General features: G+C 36.4%; 2 protein-coding genes and 1 long non-coding RNA gene across 6 annotated transcripts; 1 reads left to right on the forward strand and 2 right to left on the reverse strand.

Moving 5' to 3' along the window:
* Nucleotides 1-99: 99 nt before the first annotated feature.
* LOC130472432 (uncharacterized) lies at nt 100-933 on the reverse strand. The gene is made up of 3 exons (XR_008932672.1): nt 739-933; nt 577-640; nt 100-483 (listed from the first exon to the last, which is right to left on the reverse strand). It is a non-coding gene; the product is annotated as an uncharacterized lncRNA (long non-coding RNA).
* Nucleotides 934-1,794: 861 nt separating this feature from the next.
* On the forward strand, nt 1,795-6,942 carry LOC110789562 (protein disulfide isomerase pTAC5, chloroplastic). 4 transcript variants are annotated; one of them, XM_021994260.2, is made up of 7 exons: nt 1,795-2,464; nt 2,592-2,687; nt 2,826-2,954; nt 3,336-3,570; nt 3,976-4,013; nt 4,095-4,240; nt 6,177-6,942. In XM_021994260.2, the coding sequence occupies exons 1-6, from the start codon at nt 1,832-1,834 to the stop codon at nt 4,188-4,190; spliced, it is 1,227 nt and encodes a 408-aa protein (XP_021849952.1). In that variant the 5' UTR covers nt 1,795-1,831; the 3' UTR covers nt 4,191-4,240; nt 6,177-6,942. The 4 variants fall into 4 exon arrangements, with proteins under 4 accessions (XP_021849952.1, XP_021849953.1, XP_056683161.1 ...); XM_021994261.2 differs by having other exon boundaries at nt 6,452-6,942; XM_056827183.1 differs by having other exon boundaries at nt 6,460-6,942.
* Nucleotides 6,943-8,401: 1,459 nt separating this feature from the next.
* On the reverse strand, nt 8,402-10,839 carry LOC110789570 (40S ribosomal protein S5). The gene is made up of 4 exons (XM_056842382.1): nt 10,768-10,839; nt 8,978-9,030; nt 8,748-8,918; nt 8,402-8,573 (listed from the first exon to the last, which is right to left on the reverse strand). Exons 1-4 carry the CDS (start codon nt 10,837-10,839, stop codon nt 8,402-8,404), a joined length of 468 nt encoding a protein of 155 aa, XP_056698360.1.
* Between the last annotated feature and the right edge of the window lie 950 nt (nt 10,840-11,789).

Genomic DNA, 11,789 nt, shown 5'->3' on the forward strand with positions numbered 1-11,789 from the left:
CCGAAAATTTTATTTTTTTGAACGGGTTTAGGAAACACAAAAATACACTTTTTAGTTATAAATTTGGCCCGACCCGAAAATGGCCCGAAAAGCCCGGTATTTTAGGCCCAAAAATAGCGGGTTTGGGCACAAATTTTTGGCCGGACCTTGGCCCGACCCGACATAGCGGTCCGATTTTTTATGCCCAGGCCCGGCCCGAACCCAGTCCGGCCCGCCGTTTGATCAGGTCTAGAAATATTACAAGCTAGTGAACAACACAAGCGAATCCAAGATTCAAATTCAAACAGCAGCAACAGCAGCAGAAAGTCGACGTGACACATAAATAAAAGCACGTCCTAGACATAAACAACAGAAAGACGATGTGACACATAAACAACAGCAGTTGCTTCATCGAGCACCAATACTTTGCTTCTCCTTAGTAAAGTCGTCCTAGACAAAATAATTGTCGTTGTCCCATGCTCCAATTTTCTCCATCCTCCACAACTGATACAAAATGTACTGATAAGCTCATTTTAGGTGAATATGTCAGAAAATATCTCTTTCATTTCAAAGTCCAGAATAAGGAATATATTTTACCTAAGGAATGTAGGCCCTGATCTTTTTCTTGGACTGCCTCTTTCAGCTGACATTTCTCAAGCACCTTTTCAAGAATATAAGAGGGGGGAGGGGCATCAGCAGTCTGCAGTTTCCATACTTGCACAAAAATATGAAAATATCATTCCTAAAAACAAGCTTTACCTCCCATATTTGTTCATCTTTATGCTAGCTCAATGGATCCAAGTTGAATCTTCAAGAACCATGCATCGAAGAGTGCAGGGTCTTGAGGGATAATCCCAAAACGTAACCTTAGATCGTGAAGTCCCATTGAACATATATCGATGCTATTGACTAAAATCTTCCTACAGCTCGTTAATACTAACCATTAATTGAAAGAAGTCGAATTAACAATCAAGCAACCAAAATACCACAAATCTACTAACAATCAAACGCTAAAAACTGCCCTAAACAGAAAAATAAAAGAACAAAACCAACGGAAATGAACCAATTAGGCTGAATTAGCATGATCAAATCAGATAAACGAAGAGTAAATTTTCACCTTGCGATTGTTTTCACAGTTCCATACTCAAGCTCCTTGTCATAATCCTTGAATTTGAACCTTCGATCGCCATAACCAACATAATCTTAAAACGTTCTGAAAGCAATAGAGAAGCAGAGAGAAGGTGAGAGGAAACATATTGGTTGGAATATAAACCGCCAGGTTCAGTTATTGGTGAGAAGATGTATGTAGCAGGGCATAAAAATGAAGGAGAGAGAAAGAAGAACGGGGATGAGAGAGAAAATGGAGGCGAGTGAGTAGGGTGAAACCGTGAAAGAAAGAAGAAGGGAAGTACTGAAGCAGGGATGACGGAACGTGGCATGATCTCCAAGGGCAAACCAGTAGTAAAGAGTGAGGGATGGGAGTAATAGTGTAATACGGTCACAACACTATTGTAGTAATAGTAACTTTAAGTTTGCTCTTTTAGAAGTGTTAGGATTTCTCCCAAAGTGCAAAAATTAAAAATACACACCATTAACAATGCTCTTGATGGAAGATAAAATGGAAGAAAAAAAATGATGAGAAAGAAATTATTTTTTTGGGAATCGAAGGTCAAGGATGCACATGATCCCATAGACCCCGAACCGAATCTGATCCAAATGAACCATTTTTGCCTGGTCAACGATGAACCATTTTTGCCTGGTCAACGAGTCCGTCACTCGACTCACTCGTGCTGTCGTGCAGCAGCATCAAAACGGAGGGAAAATCAGTAAAAATAAAATAATACCAAAAACAATGGCGGTAATATTATCTAGCAACTTCTACGCCATTACCAATCATTCTCATCTCCATAACCATATCCGAACAAGCTTTCAAGTTGCCTGCAGAAATCCCACCCTCTCTTCTCCTCTTCTTCTTCATCATCATCAGCGTCATGGCAGATTGAGCGCATGCCAAGCATCATCAAACCCTAACAATTATGAAGCAGAAGAACAGCGATGGCTTCGCGAAGAGCAACGATGGCTACGAGAAGAACAGCGATGGCTTCGCGAAGAAGCTCGCTGGAGTATCGAACGCCAATCTCTGCTACTCCAAATCCAACACTTGCAGTCGGAGTTGGACAATCTTCGCAAAATTCGTCCCAATTCCGCCGATTTCGAGGTCACAACGTTAACGAAGATGGCGGCGCTTTTGAAAGCTAAGAATTTCAATCCGATTATTGAATTCTCTGATACTAAGTCGAATTCAGAGTTGGAAACGTCGGTTTTGGAATCTCCTTCTGATATTGCTTCTGTGAGTTCGACGGAAAGCGAGAACAGTGTGAAGAAGGAGTCATTGGAAAAGGAAAATTCGAGTTCGAGTTCTGGTTCGAGCTGGAGTACGAGTTTGAGAGTAGGATCAGAAGGAGAAGAGGTTCGCGCTTTGCAGGTTTGAATTTTCTCTCTAAAACTTAATTTTGATTCAAATTCCTTCAATTTTATTTGAAGTTTAATTTGTAGTTTGTTTACTATATATTCGTATTTGGTTAATTGATGGAACTGTATAAACATGGCAGGAAGCGTTGCTGAATTTAGGGTTTTATTCAGGGGAGGAGGATATGGAGTTTTGTAGTTTCTCTAGTGATACTGAGAGTGCTGTTAAGACTTGGCAAGTATGTTGCTACTTTATCCACATTTTTGCTCGAATATGTAGTTTTCATTATAATCAATTTACTTGTCACCTATTGTTTTTATTTTTTGAGAGCATTGTTATTTTTCGTGCTTAAGTTGGCATTGATTATGATTTACAGGCTACAATAGGTGTTCGCGAGGATGGAATTATGACTCTCGAGCTTCTTGATCAATTGTTTGCTGATGCGCCTCAGCAAACTCAGAATCCAACTTCTTCCACATCACCAGAGAAGACTGATGTCCCAAAAGTGAGTGTCATGCAAAATTCATGAATGGTTTTCTTCTTTCATGCTGTATTTTTGAAGAATTAAGTATTGTTTGTGTAAATGTGTTAAATTTTTGGGAGATCGATCATTGTCATTTTGTACTAAAGAATTCCAGAGTACCAGGTGAGTAGTGTTGTAGTGATTATACCTTATGGCTTTGTGATTTACTCCTTTTCGACGTTACCTCTAGATAAGCAGATTGAGAGAGTCTGCATTTCTTTTCTGTTTCCTCACTCCTCAGTATATAAAGAATATGAGTTTTTTTGAAGTTGAATTTGGTGTTTATGTGCGGTCTTGACTTTTTGAGTATTGATTTAATTTCAATGCAAACCTATTTAAGTTTATTTGTTCTTGTGGTGAAAGGATAAAGCAAATGGAGCTGTTACCAAAGTCAAAGAAGTTCAGCAGACAGTGGTGAAGAAAGGGCCAACAAATATGGATATATCTGAAAATCGAGTATTTCTTCTTGGCGAAAATCGATGGGAGGAGCCTTCCAGGCTAAATAAAGGAAATGATAAATTGGAAGGCAGAGTCAACCCTCAATCTTGTACACCAAATTGCCTCGTTTGTCGAGGAGAGGGTCGTCTATTGTGTATGGGTATGTAGATTCTTTCAGTTGAATGGCAAAAAGTTACTCCTTCTGAATGATAGGTCCTTGAATTTGAATGTGTAGAGATCTGTAATGCATGTTACACAGTTCTTCTTCCTAACACTTAGAATACTGTTGAATGACATAACTTGGAAATCCTGCCATCCGTGCAATAATTTACTTAACCACCATCAGTACTTAGTTAGCACAACCCCAACAAACAACTAGAAGATAGAAGTGATGATGTGACTTATTGTTGCCTGGTTAACATGATACTAGTAGGTCTTATTCCTTCTTAAGCTTTCAAAGGAAATATACTAGCAGATTAATTTCTTATATTGTTTGGAATGGAATTTTGAAGTTATGCATGTTAGCGACCTTTCTAGCTAAAACTAGTAACCTTTTTCACTGCAGAGTGTGATGGAACTGGGGAACCACAAGTTGAAGAACAGGTTGGCATGGAATTTCATATTTTTTGTTGATCTTTTATTTGCATGTTTTCTTTTCATCTTATGCTCAGAAACATGTTGCAGTTTTTGGATTGGGTGGATGGAGGAACAAAATGCCCATATTGTGAAGGCCGTGGATATTCTGTCTGCGATACATGTGAAGGGAAAGGTGCTGCCTAGGTGCAGTCTGGAATATATTTTTGGCTCCTTGCACTGTTTTGTCCAAGCAGGTACCATTATACGAAGAATTAACCTATACTACTTTTTTATAACAAGAAAATTTGCAAGAAATCTGGAGTGTTAAGTGTCCTTCCTTGAAAACATCTTCCCATTTTATTTTATTTAAAATTTATGCCCCTTCTTTATCCAATTTCATGTCTCTTCACCACCAATTTTTTTTTATGATCCTTCACCTCCAATACTTTCATGCCCATTCATCTTCTAATTTCACACTATGTAACCATATCCTTAATTTCATTCTTACCTTCAACCCAAAATAATTCATGCCCCTTCACCTCCAATAAGTGTCATGCCTTTCATCTTCTAATTTCAGACTATGTAACCATATTTTTAATTTCATTCTTCCATTCAATGATTTCCACTCTCTCTTTTTCTCCTTGGAATAATTATTCAGGCTTATTTTGCAATACTAGTTAGGTAATAAGTTATCGTTCCGTATTTTTCTATTAATTACAGTTTTTTAATTTTAATACTATACCAACTTATATTACTATCTTCATTGTATTCTTAGTAAAACACAAAATGAAATACAAATACTCTTCTAGTCATATAATGAACTGCAAAATTAAAGTCACCTTTAAAACATAACAAAAGTCATGCATGGCACGGGGTTAATACTAGATTCATAATGAATGATACCTTGTAAATTGAGACTATATGAGTTTAGGTAACTGAGCGTTGTCTTCCATTTGCTTGATGCTGTTAGAAGGTGCCTTCTGAGAGTTATGACTGTGAATGAAAACTGCGGAAGCAAAGCATTCACTAAAGCCCATGATGAAGTGGCTTTAGTGAAATGTTATTTGATGGTGGTGCTAATTGATCAGGAAACTCAGCCTGTCAGCTGGCTATCACACCAAGAAACCTTTTCCGCATCCCCAAATTCTCAATGATCTTGCTTCATCACTTCTTTGATTCTGTACTAGTTGCCTTCTTCAGATCCCTAAAGTCCACTCCCACCTTTCCCCCCCCAAAAAGTATGAAATATTACAAAAGAATTCCAACTATTAGTGGTCTTCTCATAATAATCTCAAATATGCATTAAATGATCCTAACTTCCTAAGTGACCAGCAACACGTGTGACTGGTTATTTTTTGTTTAGGTTTTCAATTTTTTTCGTTTCCCTCTCTTCCACATCCCTACTATAGTAAACAAAAGTGTGGGACATGCCATAATTTGACTCATACAGATTTTTCCAAGTCGCCGAACCATTTTTAGAAGGCACCCCAGTAGTTAGGGTTATACTATAATAAACCGTAGATGGGATTATAATAGGGAAGAATGACCAGAGTTTGGGATTTTTCATGTGGTGTACTTGTATCTCCAGGTTTTGAAAAGGGTAGCTTACATAGCTCAAGGGTTTGGTCTTTCCAGAAATGTTGAAAAAATCAGCTCATAAAAGTTGTTGTATGTCCCATTTCAAGAGTATAAGCTTCCTCATTTGTACTCTCTAGCTAGGAACATAAATTGATACTTTGATAAATAGAGACAATCAGACCAGGTGATGAACTGTTGGAACTTTATATAGGTGCTGGTTACCATGTAGATGATTGGAGTATGTAGATGGTAATGAGTGATGGGAATCTAAGAAGAAAAACACATTTTGGGTTGTGGAGATGCATAACTATAGAGAACTGCATGGGACATCCCAATTACCTCACACACATGTATACATGATTCATAACAATTAGACTATTAAAATCTCCTAGTTATGACCTTGTACTGAATGCACTGTCAATAGTGGAGAAGTCAAGGCATGAACTTGAAAAAACTGATGGATGTCAAGTTAATAGTAGTAATTAGGAGCCTTTAAAACTTAATGCTCTCTTCTGAATTCTGATTGAGTGGAAGTCTTATCCGTATGCCCGTTTAAAATGTGTTGTTATTGTTCTCAAATAGCGTTGCTCATGAAAATAATCTTCAGTGCAGGTATGCCTAATCTTTGATTAAATTTCCGGAGTTCCGGTCTCATTCTGTATTGGACCAACAGTAGAACGGATATATCTGTATAAAAACTCTGTTGTATAAGTAAAAAGTTTTTTGTTCCAGCATAACATCAAGTATTCTTGTGAAAAAATGGCCTAGAACTGTATGTATAGATGAGGAGTATCTCTGTAATCATTTTGCAACCAGAACCCTTATTTTCTTACCAGTAAAACAAACTGATACCAAAGAACAGTCTGAAAGCTGTTTTATTTTCCCAGGACTTCAGGAGGCAGCTGAAGAGAAAGGAGAATGTAGTGCCAAGTGCACTTTTGTTGTTCCTCGAGTCCTTGTCCTGCATTAGAGTTATTCTCTGTACTACTATACTGGATATTAAACGTATACTTCCAGAAAAATTGTCGGAGATCGGAATTTTCAGAACCACCTTCTTCATAGAATGTCCTAAGGGCTTCTTCTCTACACAGTTGTGTTGCTCTAAGTTCGATCCAGCCTGTCTCAGTTTGGCCTATCATAATCGTAATCATAAGTCATTTTCCTAGCCCGATTTCAGTGAACCAATTATCATAATTGGGGATACCATCATCGTTATGATTGGTGTTAATGGTTGGTGTAGGGGGTAGGAGCCTAGGGGGTAATAAGATAGGAAAGATAAATGATACAAGACTAATTTCGGCGCATTTCCTATTCGATACTTTGAATTTTGATGTGTAATTTTATAATTTTTTCATAAGTATTCTAATATATATATATATATATATATATATATATATATATATATATATATATATATATATAAAGGAGACATATTTGCTGAATTATTAGAGCGCCACGTAGAATTACTAATGGTTTCGGCCAATGAAAAATAAGATTTCTAATTTATTTTTGAATTAAAAAAATCGAGTGCCACGAGATAATTAGTTACTAATATATATAACTCCATATAGATATTTTAATTAATTAATTACTAATATATACAACTCCATCCAAAATCAAACACTCTAATAATTAAAAAATAAATCTTAAATAAAATTCATCCAATTAAAATCAAACACTAATTTAAAGTAGAATTCAATCCAAAATCAAACACGAACCCAATATTAGAGCGTCACGTAGAAAATCTAATTGTTTTGGCCGATGAAAATAAGATTTCGGAATTATTTTTGAATTAAAAAGTCGAGTGCCACGTACATAAATAATTAGGTTACACGTAAATATGTTTATTAGTTAATATTAATATTACGCATACACAACTTTATCCAAGGTTAAACACTCTAATAATTAAAAAATAAATCTAAAATGAAATTTAATCCAAAATCAAAAACTAATCTAATCTAGTATATAAAACATAGTAGTTGGTATACATATGAGTTTTATTTTAACTTAGTAATTTAATATAATTGGTTTATCGCACGGGCTAAAATCTAGTACATTATAAAGTCCAATTTTTCAAACTTACCAGTTACCACTTTAAAAAAAACGGTTTTTTCATTAAATGCCCCTGAGGTTTGCAATAATGCATCAAATACCCTCGCGTCTTTCGAATCACATAATATACCCCTATTTTTGCCTAAGTTTGCACCAAATGCCCCTAAACCGACCTTCCGTTAGTCCTCCGTTAAGTCATGTTTATAATTCACAAAATGCCCCTATTTTTAAACTTATTGCACAACATACACCTATTTGTAAACAAAGTTGTACCAAATACCCAAATTGCTTTTAAATTGCAGAATTTGAATCTAACGGCTACTTTTATTAAACCTAGGGATCAAAATATAGCCGATATGTTCTTGCTGCTTATAGAAAATCTAGAACAACTTTGATTCTTATAGGAAATCCATATAATCCAAAATTCAAGAAACAAGTGACTCTGGACATCTTTCAAACAATGAAGGCAATATGTACGTTTTACGAATCATACTCCGTAGTTATCTCTGTGACAATTAAAGTTCTTCAAACCATGACCAAAATATGTACCACCCGTGTACATTTTAAGTTTTTAACAATCAAATCATGAGCATATCAAAAATTAAATAGCCAACCTACACATCATCAAATGTATATTGTTGGTTCTTAAAAGTATTATTAAATCAAGCAGATAAGCTACACATGAAATCAAGTAACAACTCATAAATGGTGGTTACAAGAAGAGTGAATTGTTGGATGAACCCTTGGCAGCATTAATGAGTTCATCAGCAAGCTAGGCAAGTTCATCAGCAAGCTAGGCACTCGGCAATGGTCTTAATGTTCCTGAAAGCACTCTCACGAGCTCCAGTTGTCAGAAGATAGATTGCCTGATTAACACGCCTAAGTGGTGAGATATCAACAGCTTGACGCCTCACAGAACCAACAGAACCAATTCTGGTAGCATCTTCTTTTGGTCCACTGCATAACACAATATGGTTCAAGAAAACATTAGTGTTGCAAAAATGCATTTGTATTGCGAACTTGTGAACCAATACCTATCATTTCTTTCCTCGTTCTATACATGATAATTGGGTGCAAAGCCTCAACAGAAAGAACATAAAGAAGACACCAAAGGGGAAGGGTTTTGGGTACCTGTTGATGATGGCATCAACAACAACTTGGATGGGGTTCAAGTCAGTCAAAAGGTGGATAATTTCCATGACATGCTTCACAATGCGAACAGCCATAAGCTTCTTTCCATTGTTGCGTCCGTGCATCATAAGAGAGTTGGTCAACCTCTCAACAATAGGGCACTGAACCTTCCTGAAACGCTTCATTAGATAACTTCCAGCATTGTGAGGCACATATGTGGCGTGCTTAACAGCATCACTCCAATGTAATCAGCCAAAGCCAAAGCCAAAGCCATGTCATGAACCTACATATCAAATGCCTATAAATCTATAATAAGACAACTGTATATGACTGGACTTTTCTTTTTCTTTTTTTGGAAGGGCGGTTTTTATCTTGCTGTTGTGAAGACAATCATACAGGTACAAGTTCCATCCGTCCACATTCAGCTATAAAATTGCACAAATTGGAGTCTCAAACAATACCAAAAACAAGTCCAAAGTGTTGCAGCAGCATACATACACATATACAATAACACTCTACCAGAGAACACCACCACAAAATCTATGAAATTAAGAAAAACTATACATAGATAGACAAGAGATATTACCAAGCTAGACTTGAATTTCCCGACGAGCTCATTGTTCCTCCATGCGCTAAAAATCTCATAAGGCGATTTCTTCACCTCAAAATCTTTTATTTTAGTCTTCTTCTCCCTCTGCCTTCCAATCCCACCTAAAATATGTAAACCTTATACTGTCATGGATATGGCCATATGGCTGATTCAAGGGATTAGATGGTGAATTTAACCAAATTCAAACAAACAATTATATTTTTTCAAAATTCAATTACGATTTTATTTGTTTTCATTATTTACAGTTCAATTTCTCGTGATTCATAAACTATTCAATTCCGGTGCGATCCGGGTTTTTCTGTCTTTACAATTCAATAAATAAATAAAACGAATTTATTTGAAACTACAACTCTCTATACAGTTTTGCTAATTCATGCTATCAAAAACAAATTAGTTTGATTTTCAGCCCAAAAAAACATGAAATTATACCTGGGATTGAAGATAACGTCCTCTGCCTCAAACAGTTCCGAGGTGAATTGCCGACTGAGGAATGGGATGTCTTGCTCCAAACAACGAACCAAAGAATCGCAACCAAACCACCGACTACCCTCCGATCAAAATCCGGTCAATCCTTCGATCAAAACGCCGAAGAACGCCCAAAAAAATCCGGCGACCTTTTGCAATTTGATGGCCATCGAACCGTAATACTTCAAAATCGTGAGTTAGGCTCGCCGGAGACCAGAGATCGAAGATCGACCTCCGTCGACGACCAGAGAGTGGAGATAGAGTGGAGATCGACCGCAGCCAGCGACTAGAGAGCAGGAGGTAGAACAGGGGAGAGGAGAGAGAAAGAGAATAAGTTAAGATTTTTTTTTTTTAATTTATCTCGAATAACATGTATTAAGGGTAAAATGGTAAACTGCAGCTAACGGAGGACTAACGTCCGTTAACTCCAAGTGCATTTCATGAACAGTACGAAAAAATAGGGGTATATTATGTGATTCAAAAGACGCGAGGGTATTTGGTGCATTTTTGCAAACCTCGAGGGCATTTCATGAAAAAACCGTAAAAAAAATTTATTTTAAATTACCACCTTAAATTGTCTAAATTTCTAAAATTACTACGTCTTGGCGGAAACTGTTAAATTCTCTGTTGAGTGGTGGTACTTTTAAAAGTTTCAATCTTCGAACAAATTTAAGGTGATAACTTTGTACTCCATCCGTTCTTAAATATTAGTCTCCTTTTAACTTTTTAATCCGTTTCAACTCAATATTTAAGCGTAAATATCTTTAAATACGTATGTTAAAAAAATATACTCCGTAAAATTTTGATATTGTTAAACTACACACAGAGACGAACAAAACAAGATTAGACGTGAATATATTTTGAAATACGTATTGAAATAAATTAGAAGATGCTCTAATTTCAATGTATAGCATTAGGAGACATTGGTTTTACCAACAAGTCTACCTCTCTCAACAAATCCCTTAGCCATTCCGCTTCCTTGCAACATGAAGCTAATGCTATGAACTCCGATGCCATAGTTAAATCAGTTATACATGTTTGTTTCTTAAAAGCTCATGAAATGACACCTCCTCCAAGAATAAACACCCAACCACTTGTAGATGAATAATCCTCTTGGTTTGTGATCCAACTAGCATCCGAGTAACCTTCTAATACCGAAGGTTCTCCCGTATAAGTCAAACTATAATCTATAATTTTCTTCAATAATTTAGTACTCGCCGCAAAGCTTGCCATGAAACATACTAGGATTACTATTAAATCGACTTAGCTTTCCAACATCAAAAGCTATATCCGATCTAGTATAAGTCATAGAATACATCAAGCTTCCAATCAAGCTTGTATACCCCAATTGTGAAATTGGAGTACCACTACTCGGAACCAACTTAATGGTTGGATCCATAGGAGTAGAAACCGGTGAACAATTTGATTCACCAAATCACTTTCTCAATATAATGAGATTGTGATAAATATGTTGCTCCATTTTCTCTTATTATTCTAATTCCAAGAATAACATCCGCTTCTCTCAAATCCTTCTTGGAGAAACAAGTAGACAGAAAAACTTTGGTCTTTTCAACTTGTTCCAAATCAGTCCCAAAGATAAGCATGTCATCCACATATAAGCAAATTATAACTCCTTTACCGTTGTCATCAAACTTGCTGTATACATACTTATCGGCTTGATTTATTTTGAAACAATTAGACAAGACAACTTTATCAAATTTTTGATGCGATTGCTTAGGTGCTTGTTTTAGTCCATACAAAGATCTAACTAACTTGCAAACCTTGCTCTCTTGTCCTTTAACAACAAAGCCTTCTGGTTGATCCATTTGGTGAATTACCAAGTTATGAATCGCGGCTAATGCAATTAATAACCTTATAGTGGCAATTCTTGCCACCGGAGCATAAGTGTCAAAGTAATCAATTCTATATCTTTGCCTAAAGCCTTGGGCCACCAACTGGGCCTTATG

The sequence above is a fragment of the Spinacia oleracea genome, chromosome 4 (genome assembly GCF_020520425.1).
Source record: "Spinacia oleracea cultivar Varoflay chromosome 4, BTI_SOV_V1, whole genome shotgun sequence".
Lineage (NCBI taxonomy): Eukaryota > Viridiplantae > Streptophyta > Magnoliopsida > Caryophyllales > Amaranthaceae > Spinacia > Spinacia oleracea.

What these genes read in the sequence shown, in the direction of transcription:
- LOC110789562 (XM_021994260.2), top strand. Translation starts at nt 1,832, where the DNA reads ATGGCGGTAATATTATCTAGCAACTTCTACGCCATTACCAATCATTCT. An exon ending in AAGAGGTTCGCGCTTTGCAG is followed by an intron (nt 2,465 to 2,591) that starts GTTTGAATTTTC and finishes TAAACATGGCAG; the next exon opens with GAAGCGTTGCTGAATTTAGG. An exon ending in AACCACAAGTTGAAGAACAG is followed by an intron (nt 4,014 to 4,094) that starts GTTGGCATGGAA and finishes AACATGTTGCAG; the next exon opens with TTTTTGGATTGGGTGGATGG.
- LOC110789570 (XM_056842382.1), bottom strand. Translation starts at nt 10,839, where the DNA reads ATGGCATCGGAGTTCATAGCATTAGCTTCATGTTGCAAGGAAGCGGAA. An exon ending in TAAGGGATTTGTTGAGAGAG is followed by an intron (nt 9,031 to 10,767) that starts GTAGACTTGTTG and finishes TTTGATATGTAG; the next exon opens with GTTCATGACATGGCTTTGGC. An exon ending in GTTGATGCCATCATCAACAG is followed by an intron (nt 8,574 to 8,747) that starts GTACCCAAAACC and finishes TGTGTTATGCAG; the next exon opens with TGGACCAAAAGAAGATGCTA.